This window comes from Poeciliopsis prolifica, unplaced genomic scaffold (assembly GCF_027474105.1).
Source record: "Poeciliopsis prolifica strain line A6 unplaced genomic scaffold, Auburn_PproV2 SCAFFOLD041, whole genome shotgun sequence".
Taxonomy (NCBI): Eukaryota; Metazoa; Chordata; class Actinopteri; order Cyprinodontiformes; family Poeciliidae; genus Poeciliopsis; species Poeciliopsis prolifica.
Window position 1 is genome coordinate 2,873,885 of NW_026562416.1, and position 22,053 is coordinate 2,895,937.

At 38.9% G+C, this 22,053-nt stretch overlaps 4 protein-coding genes across 5 annotated transcripts in view; 1 reads left to right on the top strand and 3 right to left on the bottom strand.

Annotated features, from left to right (window-relative positions):
• The window catches only part of LOC129375865 (uncharacterized), a 31,251-nt gene extending 29,641 nt beyond the window's left edge, over positions 1-1,610 (bottom strand). Inside the window, exon 1 of the mRNA XM_055055230.1 lies at positions 1,387-1,610. The gene's annotated coding sequence lies outside the window, so the exon portion shown is untranslated. The remainder of the gene's footprint in view (positions 1-1,386) is intronic.
• A 332-nt stretch (positions 1,611-1,942) lies between these two features.
• LOC129375868 (tubulin beta chain-like) lies at positions 1,943-8,799 on the bottom strand. Its single transcript, XM_055055235.1, has 5 exons — positions 8,654-8,799; positions 6,405-6,513; positions 5,586-5,696; positions 5,250-5,494; positions 1,943-3,947 (listed from the first exon to the last, which is right to left on the bottom strand). The coding sequence occupies exons 1-5, from the start codon at positions 8,708-8,710 to the stop codon at positions 3,135-3,137; spliced, it is 1,335 nt and encodes a 444-aa protein (XP_054911210.1). The 5' UTR covers positions 8,711-8,799; the 3' UTR covers positions 1,943-3,134.
• A 2,140-nt stretch (positions 8,800-10,939) lies between these two features.
• The window catches only part of LOC129375864 (tripartite motif-containing protein 16-like), a 198,407-nt gene continuing 187,293 nt past the window's right edge, over positions 10,940-22,053 (bottom strand). Inside the window, exon 2 of the mRNA XM_055055229.1 lies at positions 10,940-12,933. Coding sequence (XP_054911204.1) covers positions 11,231-12,913 — 1,683 coding nt within the window. The 5' untranslated portion in view covers positions 12,914-12,933 and the 3' untranslated portion in view covers positions 10,940-11,230. The remainder of the gene's footprint in view (positions 12,934-22,053) is intronic.
• On the top strand, positions 14,481-21,992 carry flot1a (flotillin 1a). 2 transcript variants are annotated; one of them, XM_055055238.1, is made up of 13 exons: positions 14,481-14,646; positions 15,085-15,148; positions 15,382-15,457; positions 15,859-15,949; positions 16,789-16,932; positions 17,012-17,131; positions 17,214-17,309; positions 17,915-18,067; positions 18,153-18,334; positions 18,488-18,533; positions 18,880-19,017; positions 19,381-19,545; positions 19,637-21,992. In XM_055055238.1, the coding sequence occupies exons 2-13, from the start codon at positions 15,106-15,108 to the stop codon at positions 19,655-19,657; spliced, it is 1,275 nt and encodes a 424-aa protein (XP_054911213.1). In that variant the 5' UTR covers positions 14,481-14,646; positions 15,085-15,105; the 3' UTR covers positions 19,658-21,992. The 2 variants fall into 2 exon arrangements, with proteins under 2 accessions (XP_054911213.1, XP_054911214.1); XM_055055239.1 differs by having other exon boundaries at positions 15,089-15,148.

A 22,053-nucleotide genomic window follows, 5' to 3' on the forward strand; every position in this document is an offset into this window, starting at 1 on the left:
TAGTCAAAGTCCAGATGAGAATCCCTGGCCTGAATTGAATTAAAAACTGATCTCCCTGTCTATGTAATCAGTTTGAGTGTTGTTCCAAAGAAGAAAGAGCAACAAAATCATAGTTTTAGATGATAAAAATATGAATAATGTAGTAGCTTGGGGTGGAGCTAAAATTTAAACACATCTTTTCAGATTTGCATTGGTAAAAATAAAATAAAAACAAAAATAAAAGCAAACATCATTTTCCTTGAACTTCACAATTATGACCTACTTTGCATTTTTCTCTCTTAGTAAATGCTGAACACAATTTCATAAAATTACAAAACAAAACGTGGAGAAGTTCAAGGGACTTGAGTACTTTTCAGCCAATTGTTCATTTTTTCATGTTTTCCCTCCATGCTCATGATCTCCACAAAGCACAGACCCAACAGCAGCTGCAGCATCGGCGGCTGCAGCAGCAGCGGCTGCAGCTCAGGGTGTGTCGTGACCAGCGTCTGGACTGGAGATGGAAGATGGAGGAAATGGGAGCGGAAGAGAGGAGGGCATGAATGAAGAATGCAAGGTTGCAGTTTTTGATGTTCAGGGTAAAGCATGCTCTCTCTCCTCCACCTCCGCCTCCTACTCGGATTTTCAGTTTCTAAGAGACACATACTGGCTGAAGGTTTGCACATCCAGCTTCATAGATCAGACATAACAAGAGCATTCAAAACAGATTAGACAATAGGATCAATAAGGTTTGTCATTTCTACCCAATTTGCGAACATAAATAGTCATTTTAGTTCATTATTTCTGTCGTAAAACTCGTCGTTCATCCATCGTCGCTCACATTCTGCTCTAATTAACGGTTCGATGTTTCAAATGAGCATCTTAGTCAGCAGATTGAATGAGTGCGGTAGTGCATTGCGTAACCGCTTCCAGCAGGGTGGACCAGAAACCCCCCGCGGAGGCGCAGGGTAAACCCCAACATCCATGACAACCAGCCCACCGCAAACACGCGTGAAAATCTAAATATGGAGAAAAAACACGGATCTGTATCACTTCATAACCAAATGGAAGAATTAAAGTTAATTTAATTGAAAAAAAAAATACTAATCAAATCAAATTGACGAGGGTTTGTGTGAGCGCTGCGTGGGTTTCTGCATCAGTTATATTTATTTTATATCTATTTCTAAATAAATGTAAAGTTGCGCATGTCTTGTTGAGGGAAGATCCCAGAAATGTTGCAGCTGCTGCTGCTGGTTCACACGCCCTGAATCCCTCATATGATCCCCGCTAAACACAGGAAAACACTCCAGAAACAGGCAAGAAAAGCTGCAGCATTTAACCCACCGCCTCCCTGCTGGAGAGCAAATCTACTGCTGGAATATGAATTCAGAAACATTTGATGGTAATTACCTTTATAAGAGCCGAGGTCCGGTGATCAGAGGGCTGGGAGGGGCTCAGAATGATGGAAAACGCTTTTATTTCTTTATTTCATGAACGTCGTCCTCCCCACCTCCCCCAACCCGAACACACATCGGGATGCAGACCAAGATTTCGGAAGATGTCGGGCGTGTGGAGGCTTCGAGCTCGGGCGCGGTCGGGAAAGTTCGGAGTGAATCGTCGGAGCTAAAAGAAGAAGCTCTGCGGTTCAACTTTCCAGGTTTCTGCAGACTGACGATCCGGTTCCGAACCAGGAGAGGGAGGGAAACCTCCTCTGACGTCACAGCTGGTTCACTGCCCTTTGACCCTTTTTTAGAACTATTTGGATGAACGTTCACCACCAGGCAGGATAAAGTTGCTGATCTTCTGATTGAGTCTTCTTCCATCAATTTTTTTTCTAATTTCTAACTATTTTTGTAACCAGGGACTGCAGATGCAAATTAGCTGATCTAAGAACAGATACTGTTCCTTTTTAAATAAAGTTTATAATTATTATTAAGAAGCTCAATCATCATGACAGTACAGGAAGTTTTTTTCCCCAACAAATGCATTTTTATTTCTCCCAAATATTTCACAGTAAAGATCCCAAATCAGATCCAAAAGACAGAAATAAACCTGGTTGGATTTTTAATACTGAACATGAACAATAAGCTTGATCTAAATTAATACTGTAGTGGCTCAGAGTAAACTGTAACAAAAAAAATCAGAATAAAAACAGTATCTGATGTTCAGATGTTAACAGAACTTTTTATCTTCCACAAAACCAGAATCAACTGCGACAATCTGATCAATAAAAGAACGACTTCCTCTCTGAATTCTGATCATGTTGAACTTCTAAACCCAAACGGCTGAACACGGATCTGCAGACGTGATAAAAATGTCAGAACATTGATAAGAGCTTCGCTTCTTATCTCTGAGGCTCATTTTAAGGCTGAAGACCTTTTTGACCCGATATAATGAGAACCGCAGATAAGGACGTCTAACAGAGATCCTTTAAGTTTATCAAGCCTTTATGGTTTTGCTTTGAAGTCAATGAATCCTGAAAGAGAAACGTTTCTCCTGCAGGGATTCAGTTCAAGTTTTTAAAAGTGGAGAAAATCCTTCAAACTTTAAAAAAAAAAACGACTGAGCGATGAAACTGTTTGCTGGACAAAGTAGCAACATGATTAATGATATCAGGCAGAAAGATGTTTTTTCTCTCTTTAGATCAGATGAATTTGTCAGATATTATTTTATCTTCATCCTGAATGTAGCACGATGAAACTGGAGAGTTTCAGATTTTAGTTTAAAACTGTTTAGTTTCTGTGACACAAACAAACTGGATTGGAAATATGAAAATGGTCAAGTTGGCACATTTCTCCTAATTTTGGCCCATTACCAATTCAGACCTTTACAAACGAGGATTAAGACCACTGAAAAAAAAAAGACTTGATTTCAAAATATTAAAGTCAGATTTCTGAGAAACAAAGAACTCAGAAGATAATTCTTTCTGTGGAAAAACTCAGATTTCTTCAACTGTCCTTTTGCTGAAATGTGTTATACAAATAAATTTGATTTCTGAGAATAAAACATAAGAGATTAAAATCCTGCTCCGTTTTCCCCAGCGGCCCTAATCCTCTTCCGTTGACCTCTGACCTCCTCTGACCTGCTAAAACCTTTCATTTTTTTAAACACATCTTCCTTCATCAACCTTTCCTTTCACTCCTCCCTGTGTTTTTCCGTCAGGCGTCCTCCTCGGCCTCCTCCTCGAACTCGCCCTCCTCCTCGGCCGTGGCGTCCTGGTACTGCTGGTACTCGGACACCAGGTCGTTCATGTTGCTCTCGGCCTCGGTGAACTCCATCTCGTCCATTCCCTCGCCCGTGTACCAGTGCAGGAAGGCCTTGCGGCGGAACATGGCGGTGAACTGCTCCGAGATGCGCTTGAACAGCTCCTGGATGGCCGTGCTGTTTCCGATGAAGGTGACGGCCATCTTGAGGCCGCGCGGCGGGATGTCGCACACGGCCGTCTTCACGTTGTTGGGGATCCACTCCACGAAGTAGCTGCTGTTCTTGTTCTGCACGTTCAACATCTGCTCGTCCACCTCCTTCATGGACATGCGGCCGCGGAAGACGGCGGCCACCGTCAGGTAGCGGCCGTGGCGCGGGTCGCACGCCGCCATCATGTTCTTGGCGTCGAACACCTGCTGGGTGAGCTCGGGCACGGTGAGGGCGCGGTACTGCTGGCTGCCGCGGCTCGTCAGCGGGGCGAAGCCCGGCATGAAGAAGTGCAGGCGGGGGAAGGGCACCATGTTGACGGCCAGCTTCCGGAGGTCGGCGTTGAGCTGGCCGGGGAAGCGCAGGCAGGTGGTGACGCCGCTCATGGTGGCCGACACCAGGTGGTTGAGGTCTCCGTAGGTGGGCGTGGTCAGCTTCAGCGTGCGGAAGCAGATGTCGTACAGAGCTTCGTTGTCAATGCAGTACGTCTCGTCTGTGTTCTCCACCAGCTGGTGGACGGACAGGGTGGCGTTGTACGGCTCCACCACCGTGTCAGAAACCTGAGACAGAGACACGTCACTTCCCCTTTACGTTTCCCCAGAGTCAGACTTTGTTTAATCTCTTAAAGTGCTTTAGGTTTTCAAGGTTGTGCAGTTTTACTGATGTTTTCTCAACTTGTTTCCATTTTTTCCCTCAGATAAATCAGCAAATACAAAGTATTGGATCTAATTGTTTTGTATTGTAAAAACACAAAATCTTACCAAGTATTTTTTAGTTTTGTTTCTAAACAGAAAAATTTAATAAGAAAAACTTACTAGTAACTTTTCTATAAGATATAGGAGTTTGTTTTAGATTAATAATTCCTCACTATTGATAAGGAGCTTCACTGTCAGATTTTTCAATGAAATTAATCAATATATAATTTATTTATATTTCCAAGTTAAACACATTCTTGTTCATGTCTAAATACAGTATTATTATACAACATGAATTTGATGACAATGTCTTGTTCTTACTGTGTATATATTTATATCTAAGTAGCATTATATTTTTTTTCTTTATTCCTTTTTTGTTACTTACAAAAGGGAAAATATGCTTTTTTTTTTGTCATGGCTAAAAATAAAGCAATGTTCACGTATTTTTTATGGCAAAAATGTCTTGTAATATCTGAAATAATTTTTCAATTCAACTACTACATTTTCATAAATATTAATGAATTATTGACCTAAAACAAACTCTTACATCTTGCTGAAAAATTACTGAGAGGTTTTGTTTTATTTCAAGTCTACTAAGATATTTTCACTAGAAACTAGACTAAAATTTTTGGTAAGATTTTGTGTTTTTGCAGAGTAGAACAGGTCAAAGTATTTTCTTAAAAGGCAGAAAGGAAACTTGAGGGTCATTTTTCTGCTGTTGTCTGATTTAAGCAGTTCAAAGATGCAGAAAGTTCTGTAAACCAACAACAAAAGTTTTCCTTGACATCATGTTAACCTTTAAAATATAAAATATCCTCAGAATGTGAAAACTGGCTCAATTCCATCAGTGCCTGCAAAAAAACTGTTCAGACGTTTACATAATAAATGTATCCTCATTTCAATCGATGTTATAATCAGCATATAGAGAAGAAACTGACAGAATCAGAAATAATGAGACGATTAATTCAACTGATGATGCTTGAATTAAACCATAATTCAAAGACAAATAACCAGCGAGGAAGAATACTGAGCCCACACATATTGATTTAATATGATAAACTATTGATGGAACATAAATAACGAGAAGCAGGAAGGAAACAGAGTTTCATGTGATAAAACAGAAGAAGATCTGATAGCTGTAGCTGTTAGGAGAGCGCTGTGCGTTACCTTCGGGGAGGGAACCACACTGAACGTGTTCATGATGCGGTCGGGGTATTCCTCCCTGATCTTGCTGATCAGCAGGGTCCCCATGCCGGAGCCGGTGCCTCCTCCCAGGGAGTGTGTGAGCTGGAAGCCCTGCAGGCACTCGCAGCTCTCCGCCTCCTTCCGGACCACGTCCAGGACCGAGTCCACCAGCTCCGCGCCCTCCGTGTAGTGACCTTTGGCCCAGTTGTTCCCAGCTCCACTCTGACCTGAGAAAACAAATGAAGATTTTATTAGAAAAGCTTCAAAATAAAATTAAAACTAACATTTTAATCGACAATCTTCCTACTAATTAATTACCAAAGACAAAGTTGTCAGGTCTGAATATTTGGCCAAAGGGTCCTGATCGGACCGAGTCCATGGTTCCTGGTTCCAGGTCGACCAGGATGGCTCTGGGTACATACTTCCCACCTGCACACAAATACACCAAAACACATTAAAAATCTGCTTTAGGAGACTTATTTTTATGCAGTGTAGTGATTTAACAACAACAATACCAGTAAATTAAAAAATATTTACTGAACAGACATGTTCAGGCTTTTAGATTGGTTGAAAATGAGCAAACACAACATGCAATTCTTATTAAAATGTATTTACCTCGTTTTAAATTTCAAGCATGTCTGGATTAAACATTCTTCAATGTTTGCAGACATTTTTGATAATTGTCAATCCAAATCTGGTTTGATGAAATTAATGTAATATCATACATCACCACAAGATGGAGCCACATTGCCAAAATGTAGAATTCCCACTTTAAACTGGTAAATAATGATGTAAGCACAACACACTTCCAATGATACTTAATGCATGATCTACTGTTGTACATTTACATTGAGGTTTCCCTGAGTTAGTATCTATTTTCCCACAGTGAGACTTTCTCTTAAACATTTTTTACACAATCAATTCCTTTCTTTTACTCTTAATGGATCTTGTGAAAAATGAGACTGAGATTCATAATTTAATAGATTTTCTGCAAATGAGTACAACAGTAATGTTTCTCCTTAAATATTAATTTTAAATTAGGAAAATGCGGAAGTAACCCTGGGACTCCACTAGAGGGCCCCCTCATTTTAAACAGAAACCTCAGTTTGGACTGGAAAGGCCACAGGAAGAAGTGACCTGTTGCTTCGTTGTAGTAAACGCTGATCCGGTCCAGCTGCAGGTCGCTGTCTCCATGATAGGTTCCTGTTGGGTCGATGCCGTGTTCGTCACTGATCACCTCCCAGAACTGAAGACAGAAAAATATTCAGTAAATCCTGGAATATGTCTTAAATGTTCCAGCTTGACTCAATTAAGGTCGAAACAAACTGTGTTCTGTTCTGAGGATCTAAAGCACATGCTGACGGTTAAATATATCACAGCATCACAAGACCACCTGAAAACAGAAACAGGCCTGTACGTTTCTGGTCAGATGCTGTTTACAGCCTGAAAACCTTTAATTTGTGTCACTTTTATCCAATCATGTTGAAGTTGCAAAAACAGCTCACATTTAAAGCAGGTACTGAGTTATACAAGCTTATTGCTTTCAAAGATTGTTGAAATCAGAAGGAACTCTCACTTTGACCAAAATCACAGCAGGAAGGAGATGACAACATAATTTACAAACACTTTTGTCTGTAAATTATTAAATTTGAAAAAGCCAGCTCCTTCTGGGGATCTTTAAATCCCTCAGTGTTCATCTTTAAAGACATGCAGCTCTGATGTAACCGATAGCCTGGCGCCATCAATGCTAACCTGCTTACCAGCACAGGACTCAACTAATTAACTGACTCGACTTGTATATTAAGGCTCTGCAGAAGCAAAGGTGGGATGTGAAATTTAACTGGTTCTGCTCTGAGCTCTGCTTCAGGTCAAGGCGGCATCTTTAGGAACCCGGGTTGGGTCGTAGTTGGAGGGATCAGCAGAGCTTTGTCAGAGGATTCAGTCCACTCTCCGTCTTTAGTGGCTGGCATGTCGGTGCCAAACTGTGGTAAGAGCACACACTGTCACAGCAGATCAGCCAGCTGACCTTAATCTCTACTAAGGGCTGTATCTGTGGGCATCTTAAGAGGACAAAATAACTTCCCCAAAGCAGCTTACAGCAACATTTCAATTTTAGCTACTTTAACTCATATATTTAAACTTATTAATGTTAGTTTTAGATTATTTGAATGGAGTCATCCAAGTGAATTTCTCAAAACCAAAGAAAAAATAGCTAAGGGTAAATTACTGGCAGATTCCTTCGACCTTTTAACCTTTGCTTTAATGTATTTGTGATGTCTGGAGCCGAGATATGAAGGCTGCGGGGATTTTGGTTGGGTTGTGTTGATGAGTGGTTTCAAGCGGAGTTAATCCACTGTGAAACATTCATGACCTCAGACTCACTAAGTCTGCAGTAAATACACTTGTTCAGTGATCAGGGCTTCTGACTCGGGCCATATGCTGCTGCTGCTGCCAGGCCTTTTCAACGAGGCTTTAAATGGGGCAGACACATGGAGAATTAAGCTATTATCACTCAGATTTATAAAATATTTTATTTAATGTGAAACCAACAGACATTTTCATGCAGCCTGACACACTAACACAGAAAACAGGAGTTATTGATATTAAGTCAACTGGTTTTTCTTCTTTGAATATGTGCATCTGTTAACTGAGAGAAAGGCAGCCATTTAAATGACCTCATCCGTCTTTCAGGGCAGACACTGGACCACTTGTTAGCCCCCCACCCTCCTGTCGCATTCCTCTGCTCTGCATCAGCAAATTTCTTCTTTTCACCCTGTTGTTGGGTTTTTCCTCAGTGACAAAGCCTCTGCAGGCCAAGACAGCAGCTGGCCCTGTGAGCCTCCAAAGGTCTGACTAAACCCATTAATCATCCCTCCATGACTGCTATTGATGCCTTTTAAATGTTAAATTCCCATGTCGATGTGGACAAAACAACACTGAGAATTAGAAATAGCAAAACTTCAGTTCTTTTGATTAACTGGTTTATTAGAATAAATTAAATTAAATCCATAACATATAATTTTTAATTGTAATAAGAGGAGAAATTAATCCTTAATGGACTTCACTGTACATTAAGACAACTAATTACTCCAGTTATTCCTCAGTGTTTCAATGTCATTTTTTAATTGGAAATAGGTCACATTGCCTAATTAAACACTGAATACTTTATTTATTTAGACTCAACAGAAAATTTTCAAATTAAAGTAACAATTCTCCAACAAAACCTCAGAGGCTCTATTAAAATCTAAGTAACACAAATATACGAGTATTTTTTATTCTTTCCAATTTAGTATTAAGTTAGAAACCGTCTAGATAAAAAGTAATTTCTGAAACATTTCAAGTTCAGAACATCAAAAAAAAACGACTTCTTTTGAACTTTTTCCTACCTTGGCACCAATCTGATTCCCGCACTGGCCAGCCTGAATATGAACAATTTCCCTCATGGTTTATGTTAGGGAGTGATGAAGGAGGACTACTTAAATAAATGCTGGGCTGAGGTCGACCTACTAACAGAACCGGACCGGCGGAGAGAGGAGAGTGTTGAGAGATCCGAGTCCAGCAGGCGGGCCCTGGCCGGTGGGAGGGAGTAACACTGAATCCTTTCTTTTGATTGGCTGATGTTGCTGCGTGTCTTAGTGATGATTGGTGGAAATGCTTTCATAAGGGGTTTCCGTATCATTTCGGCAAGGGCTTGGAGAATGAAGCAATTTTGTCCATTGACACATATAAACATATTTATATTTAAAAGATATATATTTATGTCTATAGTTTTGTATAATCCGGATGGAAATATCGGAGAAGAAAGATTTTTTTCCCCCGAAGGGAAAGAAGTAAATTTAATTCTCTTCATTTTTGAAATGTAAACAATATCACTGATTTTATAAACAACATCACTGATTTTATACAGATACTATTTTCAAACAGGCATCTGAAGGGCACTCATTCCAAATTTATTAAGTGATTTTTAATCACTAAGCTGAAATAATTAATATTTACTAATGCTTTCATTTAAACAGCAATAATCAAGTTTCCAGAGACTATTATTTAAATTTACTGACATAACAACTCAAAACTCTTATTGCTATAAGAAAATTTTAAAATAAATACCAATCTTGACTTGTCCATCCACTTTTTTAACTATGTAACCTGTGGATTATCCTATCAATTATTCAGACCATTTTCTCCCCATATGGACATTTTAAACTGGAATAAAGATATGACAAATATGTTTCCCTTAAAATGAGATCCTTTCAAATATAACTAATTTAATGTGTTTTTCTGGGGGTGATTTCAAATTTCATAGAGACAAATAATCAGATTTGTGTCTTATAATTTACTTGAGAAATTGTAACAGCAGGGGGCCCAAGATTCATGAAAAATATTATTTTTTTCAGCTTCACTAAGGTGACAACAAGGGGCGATTCTAGGATCTAACTTTTAGGGATGCTTAGCCCCCAGCAGGACTAAGGCCCAAGAGAAGTTATTCGTTGGTGCATTTTCTAAAGTCACTGCTTATTTACATACATAAATACATAAGAAATTAAATAGTTTTGTCCAACTAAAACTGTTAATAACTACATACAGGTCTGGAAAAAATTAAGAGCCCAATAAACCCCATTGGTTATTCAACCAAATATTGATTTCTGAACTCCTCCTGAGTTAAAACATTAGTTTTGTTGTTTCTAAATGAATCTAAACTTTTTTTTTTCTTTGTATTATTCTAGGTCTGTAAGCACTGCATCTTTTTTTTATTATTTTGACCTTTTCTCATTTTCTGGAAGCATAAATACAAAGTTTTGTCTTGGAATTTCAGAGACATGTTGTCAGTAATTCAACAATCTTCATTTTACTTAAACATGTACCTATAAAGAGGAAAATCAGAGGACTAAGCATGTTTTCCAGAGCTGTATATATATGAAACAGAATCAGACTACATCATACCTCCCAACATCTGCTAACATCAATGAGACACATGCAGCTGTGGAGCGACACAGTCCTAGTGGGGTCTGCTGTCCCAGAAATTAAAATACAATCTACTCAAAACTTTGCATTTCCAGTCATTTGAAGAGCATTTTACTAAATTCATGGGATTAATAAACCTTAGACCTTTTCATTATCAAGGTAGAAGTTCAGGTTAAGGACTAGTTCTTATTCAAAATCAATATTCATAGTCTTGCATTTTGACTTTCTTGGGGCAGGATGGGAATTGAACCCATGACCTTAGCATTTTTAGCAACACGCTCTGACCAGCTGAGCTAACTGATCATATGTCATGTTGAATTTTTATCGCTCTAAAAGAAACTTACATAATTCTAATAAAAGAGAACATGAGTCGATAAATATGTTTGAACAATTGATGTTAAAGGTAAATGTGATCAATTTTACCTTAGGTTAGATTGTTGCTTATGTTGTCCCTGTATATATCATACGTGTATCTGATCTTCTCCAACATCATATGAGGCACTCTGAAGGAGATGCTTTAGAAGGCACAACTCGAAATTTATTGCAATAATGAAAAAACGTGTTCCCAATTTTTTTATCAAGATTTTTTTACGACTGCAAATAGTAATTTTTGTGATCAAAATCTAAATTATTGGGAAGAAAACAGCATCAGTTCTAAATTGATATTAGTTTCAGTTTCTTCTATGGATCACAATACAAACAAAACAAAAGCAAGTTAAATTCACTTTATTCTTATTTCAACAACAGTAAGTACCTCACAAGTCAATGGAAGAGAAACCAGATCATCCAGATACATCAATACAAGTAGAAAAGCAAAACTATATTTATATTTTGATGTTGAGAGATAGATCTGTCATATGAGAATGAAAGGAAACATCAGCTGTGATATCTTTTATGGGCCCTGGAACTTAGAGAACTAAACGTAAACCAGAGAAATACTGAATACAGAACGGCAGAGACATCAGAACAAAGAACCATGGTTTAACAGTCGGAGAGAAAATCTATCTGGGTTTACAGAACTCTACAGAGGCTTCATAACCAGCCAAAAACCCCTCAACATAAACTCCAACATACAGTGGTTGGGTGAATGTGGTCTGCACTCTGTGGATGAGAGCCATGGTTGCAGCATCTCCTTCTTTTCTAGAGGAGATATTGTAGAAGGACAGAATACCTGCTGTGTGATCCAGGTACACTCCTATTCTGAGAGAACCAGAAATTGAGATGGGGGTCCAACTGCTATCATGACCAAATTTAGAATTGAAAACATCTAAAGCCCAAGATTTGTTATTATTTCCAAATTCACACTCATTTCCTGTTCTGCTGGTGTTTCTGTATGCGACTGCTAGATGAACTACCCCTCTGCGCTCCACCTCCCAGTAACAGCGTCCAGTCAGACTCTCTTTACTCAGAACCTGAGGCTGATTAGTGAATCTGTCTGGGTGACTGGAATAGGACTGATTACCTATTACCATCACCTTCCTGTTCCCCTTTGATAGTACCAGCTTTTTGTATACTGTGTTTGGATCCAGAGTGATTTCACATGCATATATTAAGAATCCTTCTCTGCTCTTTGGTTCTGGTTCTGACAGTAAATCATTCACATCGTTAAGGCTATGTAAGATGTCTGTCCACGTGTCTCTCAGGACTTGCTGTAGTTTACCTTTGAGCTCTGACACAGCTGCTGTCGCGTTTTCAAAGTATCCCAGAGGACGGATCTTGATGCTGGATGAGCCTGTAGACTCACTGAGTGCTGGCAGTGAGGGGTAGTTGAGGAGAAACTGGTTGTGATCCTCTGTGTGTGAGAACTGCTCCAGCTCAGCGTCTTTCCTCTTCAGCTCAGTGATCTCCTGCTGCAGCTTCTCCTCAACATCTTTGACTCGACTCACTTCAGTTTCCTGCTGGGATCTGATCTGCTGCTTCACATCAGAGCTTCTTTTCTGGAGGAGACGGATCAGCTCAGTGAAGGTCTCCTCACTGTCCTCCACTGCCTTATCAGCAGAGCGATTGATGGCCTCCACCTCCTGTTGAAGAAGCTTCACATCTTTCTCCTGGTCCTGGATTCTCTGCTGGATGTTTTCTCGTCTCTCCTGGAGTTTCTTCTCCTTCTCAGTCCTTTCTTCTGTAGCTGACACTGTGTCATGGCCTTTATGTTCCTCCATTAAACAGAGACTACAGATACACTTCTGATCTGTACGACAGAAAATCTTCATCACATTGTTATGATGAGAGCAGATGTTCTCCCGGAGGTTCTTGAACGGCTTCACCAGCTTGTGTTTCTTTAAAGGATCTGAATCATAATGTGGCTGAAGGTGTTTCTCACAGTAAGAGGCCACACAGAAAAAACAGGACTTGATGGCTTTCAGTTTTCTTCCAGTGCAGACATTACAGGCCACATCTTCAGGTCCAGCATAGCAGTGGTCAGCAGGCGCAGCTGGGAGTCCAGTCTTCGTCAACTGCTCCACTAAAGCTGCTAGTATGGTGTTCTTCTTTAGCACAGGCCTTGGTGTAAATGTCTCCCTGCACTGAGGGCAGCTGTGAATTTGTTTCTGATCCTCTTCATCCCAGTGGGTTTTAATACAACTCATACAGTAACTGTGTCCACAGGTAGCAGTCACCGGATCCTTCAGTAGATCCAGACAGATCGGACAGGAGAAGGTTTCTCGGTCCAGCTGATTCTGCTCCATTTTTCTCTCCGCCACAGTGACTGTGTGAATCTCATTTCCTGAAAAAGAAAACAAGTTGTAGATGTTGGTTCTTATCAGCTTCAAGGCGTGTTTAAGAGCAGGAAGAACAGGAATAACAGACTGAGGGAATGTGTGAGATGAATGGCGTAAGAAGTAAGTCTGGTTGTCCTGTTTTAAAAAGTGATGAACGACAGCAGTAAGTAATAAAGGAAAAGCAACAATGTAATCGTAGACATTTTCCAAAAATAAATAGTAGAAATAACATTAGTGAATAATAGAGTAGCAAAATTATTAGAAAATTATGAAATTATACAACAACACTATGTTACTTTTATGTATTTTTCAGGATTAAGAAATGCCCCAAGAATTGTTAATGGCAACATCTTTGTTTAGGCATAAAAAGCAACTTATGTTTCTGGGTCAAAGTTTGTTTAGAGTTAACGGATTATAAACTAAAACATTAATATGAGTCTCCAGTCCAACTTTTCATTACTTTCCTTACTTATGCAAATGCAATGTAGATCTTTGCTTGATGTTTTATGTTTTCATCATAAAAAGCACTTTGAATTGCCTTGTTGCTGAAATGTTCCATGTAATTAAGTTTGCCTTGCTACTGGTGTCCCTCGTCATCATCACTGGATCTGAATAGTGCATCAAGTGTCCACGTTTCTGTATAATCAGAGTGAAAACCCCACCTAACAGCCGCTCCTAGTGTCCCGTCGGCTGGTAAATGATACAAGGGCAAATAATATAGAATAGAATAGAAAATTGTCTGTACCAACAATAAATCATTATAAATTATATACTTTTACGACATTATCACAAACAAACTAAACATTTGTAAACTGTAACAAAACAAATGATTTAAAACCACTAAATAAATGAAAATGAAAAGGGAGATGTAGTCTACTTTGAGGACCATTTGTGAATGTATTTCCAGATAATTTTAGGCTTCGACATGAACAAAAATCAAGCTTCAATTTTTCTTAAAAGTAGAAGTTTCTCTTTCTGACATTCATGGGAGAATTTGCTCTGGACAGAGGGGCTACACATGTTGCACAATTCTATAGAATCCTACGCAATGCATGGATAGAAATGTTAAGGCACTTAAAATAAATAAACAAATAACAAGAAAGCATCCAATGCAGTACAAAGAAAGTGTGTTTTGTTGTTGTTTGTTCGATTTTCCTGAAATCTCAGGGAACATGAAATTCTCTTTACTTTAAAAAGAGTTTCATTTGAAAAATAATAATGAGAAACTGCTGAAGGGAACAACTGTGCAGTTATGTTAAAAAGAAACATAGTCTCCTGTTGAAGCAGGAGGCTGACTGAATGTTAATCTTTTTCTGAAAAATAACAGATATACTAGAAAAAACAATTATTATATCCATTCCTACAGCACAATTATGAAATTGTTTGCTAAAAAAGAAAAGCACATCTCAATTATTAGTAAAACAAATCAATTTATGTGATGTAAAACTGTTTAAGAAAACCCCGTCTTGTCTGTGGCAGTTAGTTCCCCACCAGGCCACTAGATGGCGGACGCGCGCAGTCGGATGGTTTTGCTACAGCCGCTGAGCTGCAGTCATCAGTGACTCGCTCCATCATCATCGGCTTTAACTGGAGTAAACATTTACTGCGATTAAAAGACATCGACTCTTACTAGGTCAAAGTGACGTTTACTGGCCGGTTTATCTCTTCTACACCCGAATAACAGCGTTTTTCACCAAGCGGTAGGTCTTTGCTCTTGAATCATTTATCAGTTATAAACATACAAATGGAGGAAAATAGAAATAAACAGCGTGTTCCTGCATGTTGCGTTTAGAAATGGAGCAAACATTTCTACTCTTTTTTAGTCTGCGGCTGTAATGTGAGGAGTATCTTTTTGTTGTTTTGCGCTTCTTTCTGCTTTTGCTGCGCAACATTTGCGTAAATTAGATTTGCCCCCTGTTGGTCTGTTCTGCCTCCCTCGGCTCCTCCCTGCAGGATGCTGCTCAGATGGATGATCCAGAAATGAATTCTGTATAATTTCATTTATTGCACAAATATATAAACAAAACCACAATTCCATCTGACGTTATAATATTAGCTTTTGCTTTGACACATTTAAAGAAAGTCATGTTCATTTTGATGATTTTTAATTCAATTTGTTTTATTACATTTGTTTCTAGTCAGAAAAAGGATCAACAAACATGTTCTACACCTGTGGTCCTAATGAAGCCATGGTGGTGTCAGGTAACAAGCCCATCTGCTTCTGCATGGATATGAACTACATCTACTAGAAATTCATGGGTATTGTCAGGGAAAATATTATTGTTTATTTGATGTAACTGAATAAAGAGCTTTGTGAAGCCACTTCTCTGTTAAAATGCAAGTATCATAGAACCTGATAAGTGATAAAATATGTGGAAGAAAGTTGAATTACATGTCTGATCTGTAATTATTCCTCTCTGGTCGTTTCCTCTCAGGTTTCTGTCGTTCTCCTCCGGTGATGATCGCTGGAGGCCGAGTGTTTGTCTTCCCGTGCATTCAGCAGATACAGAGGTAAAGAAACAACTAAGCATTCTTACTGCAGCTTTCATTTTTGTAAAAAAGAAAAAAAGACATGTATTTTTGCTAAGCAAAATAAACAAAATCAAAAAGATAAATTCTTTAGTTATGGTTTATTTGTATTTATACCATTATAAGTAGAATATTCTCTATTTTAGCTGTTATTGTTTGCTTTTTATACTGGGACGTAAACAGTCACAACTTGCATCTACCATTCGACTCCTGTCCATTAATCTGAGTCAGTATAACCATAACGATCAATTTAAATTTTCAGGATTAACGTCACTTCCTGCTACTCAGTGTTTGTAGCATCTCTGACAGAAACAAATCGTAAATACACTCCATTAATGGGCTCCATTAGAACCACTTCCTCTGCCTCTCTGTCTGCTCTGCAGGATTTCTCTGAACACGCTGACTCTGAATGTGAAGAGTGATAAGGTTTACACCCGCCATGGGGTTCCCATCTCTGTTACTGGCATCGCTCAGGTCAGACTGCTTGATTCAAACAGCACCATGTTATGTTACTCTGGTAAATAGTTTAATGTATTTATATCTAGTAGAAGAGTTTGTATTATGACACTTTGTCAAAGTATTTCAATATATATTTAATGTTGTTTATTTATAACAGTGATTATAGTGTCTTAGTATATATTGTTGTCATCTGAATGTTAGAACCAACAACTTTTTCTAAGGCCACTTGTGCCTGAAAAGACTTTAAAAATGAGATTGTAAATTGGAAGTAGTGTTTGACCTAACCCTGTTTCTCTTGAAATCTATTGTAATCTCCTTTATTTATTTAGTTCATGTATGAGATTATTGTCCCCAAAGTGGTCCACCAGCTCTCAGAACTCGGCTACCTGAAGTTTTAGGTGTTCAGAGTGAGAATGATTGGTGAGAGAAAAGTCCCCTGTGGTGCTGGTCTGCTGACCACCTGGTCTGCTGACCACCTGGTCAGTCACACAACCCTTCAGTTTCACAAACTGTGGTCTGTTTGTCTGGCAGTCATTGATCCAGGTGATTGTTTCGGCCTCCACCAAGTAAAACAGACTGAATTGTGTTAAACATTCTGGAAACAACATCAATTCATCTTCAACACTTAGTAAAGTTATATTAATTCTGCACTCAGGAACAAAAATTATGATATGATGTCTATATGAAGTAATCAGTGAGTCAGTCAGTCTGACAGGGAATTACTGTAGATGTCCATCATAGTGACATTTGGTTAATAAAAGATGAGATAGTAGTATAATTGCAATCTGTGTTACTTCAGTTCATATTTATAGATTCTCCTCCTGCAGTGATCAACATTCTTCTGTTTCCTGCAGATGAAGATCCAGGGCCAGAACAAGCAGATGCTGGCTGCAGCCTGTCAGATGTTCATGGGCAAGTCTGAGGCTGAAATCGCTCACATCGCCCTGGAGACGCTGGAGGGACACCAGCGGGCCATCATCGCCCACCTGACTGTAGAGGTACGGAAACCCACACCCCATCTTAAGAGATACTGTAAAGGATACTTCTATTATCTCAGATATCATCTGTTGCTTTTAGGAGATCTACAAGGACAGGAAGAAGTTCTCAGAGCAGGTTTTTAAGGTGGCCTCCTCCGATCTGGTCAACATGGGGATCAGCGTGGTCAGCTACACTCTGAAGGATGTCCACGATGATCAGGTTTCTAACTTCTGCTCCATACAGAAAAGGATGAATCAGAGGAAGTCCAGATGTAATCAGTGTTTATTTTGTTGGTCCTCAGGATTATCTGCACTCGCTGGGAAAAGCTCGGACCGCCCAGGTCCAGAAGGACGCTCGCATCGGAGAGGCTCTGAACAAGAGAGACGCAGTGATCAGGGTCAGCCGTGAAAACCCGGCCATCTGCTTCATTTCCGTTTTTAAATAAGAAAATATACATTTTATTGCATCTAGTGCAATATCAGCGTTCCTTTAGTGAACACTTGATTATTTGTGGCAAAGAATGCATCTGCAGCTAAAATACTTTTTAACATGGGAAAAGCTCAGCTCTTTCTGCTTCACATAACATCAATACAGCACAGAACTGATGTGCTGATTATTCTTTGCATTAACCAATTAATAACTCGATAGTAAAGGTGCTTAGTAGGAAATTTTTTAAAATAGATTTTCATCCAGGTGACACAAACTTGAAGGTTTCTTGGTAGAACATATTTACTGGCAAAGTTTTCTACCTTTTATGCAAAATGTGTATATATTTTTTGTACAGTCTTGGCTTAATTGCTACTCTGAGTAGGTTATTGGCCTTTTTTATGAGCCTTTATACTCCAGTTAATTAATCGATTTATAAACTTGCTGACAATTATCTCAGTAATTGATTCATCGTGATTAATCTGATTAATCGCGTCAGGCCTAATCCTGACTGTTTTTTTCATTGTGATTTCTCTGATCCTCCTCATTTCTGTGCCTCTCCTTGACTCGCTGCAGGAAGCCCACGCTATGCAGGAGAAAATCTCGGCTCAGTACAGGAACGAGATCGACATGGCGAAGGCCCAACGAGACTACGAGCTGAAGAAGGCGGCCTACGACATCGAAGTGAACACCAAGAAGGCGGAGTCAGAGATGGCTTTTCAGCTGCAGGTCTGCAGCTGATCTGTGTTGCAGTGTAACCGGTGGCACCGTGTACTGCGGACGGACGGACTGATGTTGTTTTTCTGGATCCCAGGTTGCAAAGACGAAGCAGCGCATTGAAGAGGAGAAGATGCAGGTCCAGGTGGTGGAGCGCGCGCAGCAGATCATGCTGCAGGAGCAGGAGATCACCCGCAGGGAGAAGGAGCTGGAGGCCAAGGTGAAGAAACCTGCCGAGGCCGAGCGGTACCGCCTGGAGAAACTGGCAGAGGCGCAGCGGTAGGATGGAGTTTTACTCTGACACTCTTAATTATTAATTATCACCATTAATCTAAATTCTTATCATTATATAAAATGTATCACAGTAAATGATAAATCATATGGTAAATATCCGAACTGGCCTTTCTGACCGTTTCTTCATTGTCTCTGCAGAATGAAGATGATCATGGAGGCAGAGGCTGAAGCTGAGTCTATTAGAGTAAGTAATCGGTCACTAGACAGGAACGGTGCAGATAAATATCCACAGCCTTTTCCTGTTTTTTCCAAGTAATCTTATAAAACCTGAGGCGCCGCCTGAAAAACCAGACCCCAGTTTTAGAGCCTTTGTTTGGATATTTCTGAAATCTGCAAAATGTCTTTCAGCTTTCACCAATAGATTAAGATGAGTTGGTCTGCATTAGTAGAAGTACAGCAATGAATATGATTTCTACAAATAAATTGCTTGACTGACTTGAATATCGACCGGTTCTCCTTCCTGATCTATGTGTTAATGGTGATTTCTGTTAACTTCTGAACTAGTAATCCTTTCATGTTGACCTGTCCAGGTTAAAGGTGAGGCTGAGGCGTTTGCGGTCGAGGCGAAAGGTCGCGCTGAGGCAGAGCAGATGGCGAAGAAGGCCGAAGCTTTCAGGGAGTATAAGGATGGAGCCATGGTGGACATGCTGCTGGAGAAACTGCCTCTGGTGAGAGACATGTTTACACTCCTTCTGTTATTTTGTATCTAACCATATCAGAAATGACCAATGTGTTAATATGCGGATATTTTTTCTTCGTGTTATTTTTTTTTAGCTAATAATTGCTAAATTTAATTGTAGTTCAGGCCACACGTGAATTAATGTGGTATTTTTAAGATGCTCTTTTTATCATTTAAATAAGGAAATAATTATGAAAAAGCATATTCAGAGAGATAATAAACTACTTCTAAACTGATATTCAGGGCCAATCATTTCTTCCCATTTTTGTTTTGCATGTTAGAAGTTTGACAAGTTTAGAAACGGCTGAAGAACGTTTTATTTTAAAATGTTGTGACATCTATTCTCCACCAGATGGCAGAAGAGATCAGCAGGCCTCTGTGCGAAGCCAACAAAGTGACCATGGTGTCCAGTGGAGGAGGAGAAGTGGGTGCAGCCAAGCTGTCAGGGGAGGTTCTGGAAATCATGACCCGCCTCCCCGAAGCCGTGGAGAAGCTGACCGGAGTCAACATCTCCCAGGTGACTGTCTCACCTGGAAGCTTCTTCTTCTTCTGTGCTACTGTAGCTTCCAGGAGGTCTCACAGGCTTTTAACCTGTTATTTTCTTCCAGGTGACTTCTCGAACAGGCTGAAGGGAATCAGACCAATGAGCTTCTTGGTAGAGCTGTTCTCCGTCTGTCTTGATTCCCTCCATCGTAATGTCTGCTTCCTCACCTCTGACCTTCTGTGTCGTTGTTTCCCTCCGGTTGTTTGTTGATGTTGTTCATTATCTGAGTTAAATATTTAAACTCCTGGTATCACAGTTACAGCAAAAGTCTTAAAGTACCTTTCACTTCTTCACATCTTTCTTCCAAGGTGCCAGACCGTTTTTGTGTCTGTTTCTAGCAGCATAATTAACTTTATTTTGTTTTTAAAAAATGTTTTCATAAGTTAAAGGCTTTATGTGTTTTGCAAAATGGTGCAATGTTCAAAATGACTAAAACTAATTATTTGCTAGCTTATCCCATCTGCTTTAATCCCAGAATAATTTATTGTTCAGAATTGTTCAGTGATCTAGAAAAGGAAAAACTTTCATCTGAAAATGTTTAAATATTGGACTGAAAATGAATGTTAAAGTCGGTTTGCCTGGAAATAAAACCCACAAAAATGAAAGGCGACTCAAACTTTTGCGCAGAATATTACCGTTTTAATTTCACATGAATGGTGTTACTGTATTTCTTACTATATAAATATTTCCCATCCAAATATGCAGGCTTCATTATCTTCAGTGTCACTACTTACTGTAATAATAATAGATTTAATGCATCTTATTAATTTTAGAAATGTCCTCCCTGATAGATTAGATCATATTCAATGTGTAGCTAATGATGTTTGTACGTGTTTTCATGCCTCCCTCTGTGTTTACCTCCAACATCTCTGACACTGCCAGTGTCCGCTGCCTTGCTGCCAAACCTCAAGTGCATCTTAGCATGACCATCTAATACTAACAGAAAACATTATTACATTAATATTTTTCATAACCTGTTTCTGACAGTCTGACAATGATTTTTTTTTTACACATTTTAGTTTTTTAAACAGCGTAAAGTATTTATATGTAAAATTAGTTTTTTGTGTTTTCTGCACTTCATTTCTTTAATTTTCAAGCATGATTTGTAGGAGAGATTAGCTTAAAAGGAAAACCGGTAATTGCACTGAAAACATGTATCGATCAAATGGGTTGATGTTTTTTACTTGACAATCTTAAGCTTTCAGCAAGTCTCGGGTTTGACAAAGTTAGCCTAAAAATGTTTAATCTTAGCCTAATGGCTGTAGGTTCCTATTGGGATTTTTGGGTAAACTTCTAAAACAGCTTTCAAACAGATGGATCCTAGAGAAAAATATAACATTGTAAAATTAACTGTATTTTAAATTAGCAGAGATCTGAATCCCAGACTCTGAACAACAGGAGAAAAAAACTGAAAAATGTGGTCCAGATGTGATGGACGTTATGAAAATTAATTGGTTCCTTTAATGATTCTGTAACATACAATATGTTTAATAGTTTTCTCAGGATGGTTGCATGCATATTTTTAAAAATACCTTCAAATTCAAAAATCCCAAAGGGGGTATTAAATCTTATTGTTTTAATGCATCTATATCTTGAAAACAAATCATCACTTTAATCACAAAAAAATATCCTAACATGCCTTAAATCATAAACGTGTCTCTCTGTCAGCCTCTACCTCAAGTGTTGGACCGGTTGCATGAAACACTATTGGTTTATGATTTCACTGCTTCACAGGTCAGCTTAGCATGTGAAGTTGCTTCTAGCACTACTTATTGTACAGTAATTATTTGTATTTGTGTCATTTATGTATCATTTATGGAGCTGTAGGTAAAATGTATTCCAAGAGTTGCCGCCTCTTCTCTTTCCCCTCTGACCCTGCTGCTTCTTTAGTCGTGTATAAACTCTGCACTGCTGGTTACACTGCAGCCATATGTTCTGAAATGGCTTTTAAGTGGTATAATTTATGTATCTGAAGACAACCACTGCTGTTTTTGTGCATGCATCACCACCTATTACACTTGAATTGTACTGTGTTCTTAGAGCAGGCGACTGTCACCATGGAAATGTTCATCTACTTTGTTCACAATTGAGTCATATAGAAGAGACATGACATGTGGAGTATATGTAATTTATGCAGAATATATTTGATAAAACAGTGTCCATGTAGCATTGTCTGTTTCACGGGTTGACTGTAGATTACTTTACTAACCTTAACAAAGATAAGCTCTATGATTATAAATGTATTAAATCTATATTGAGTTTATTAAAGTTCTCTTGTACATTAAGCTCTGACAGTGTTGATATTAACACCTTGGTGAATATTATCACTGTTGGGGCATTGTTTGTGTTTTAATAAAATATACTGTTCTGTATCCAATATGCTTAATAAATTTCCAAAGGGAATCAGTCAAGTCTGCAGTTTCTTAAAGCAGTTAAAGCTTTTGTTTTATTTTGAAGGTTTTATTTTCATTAACTTTTTGA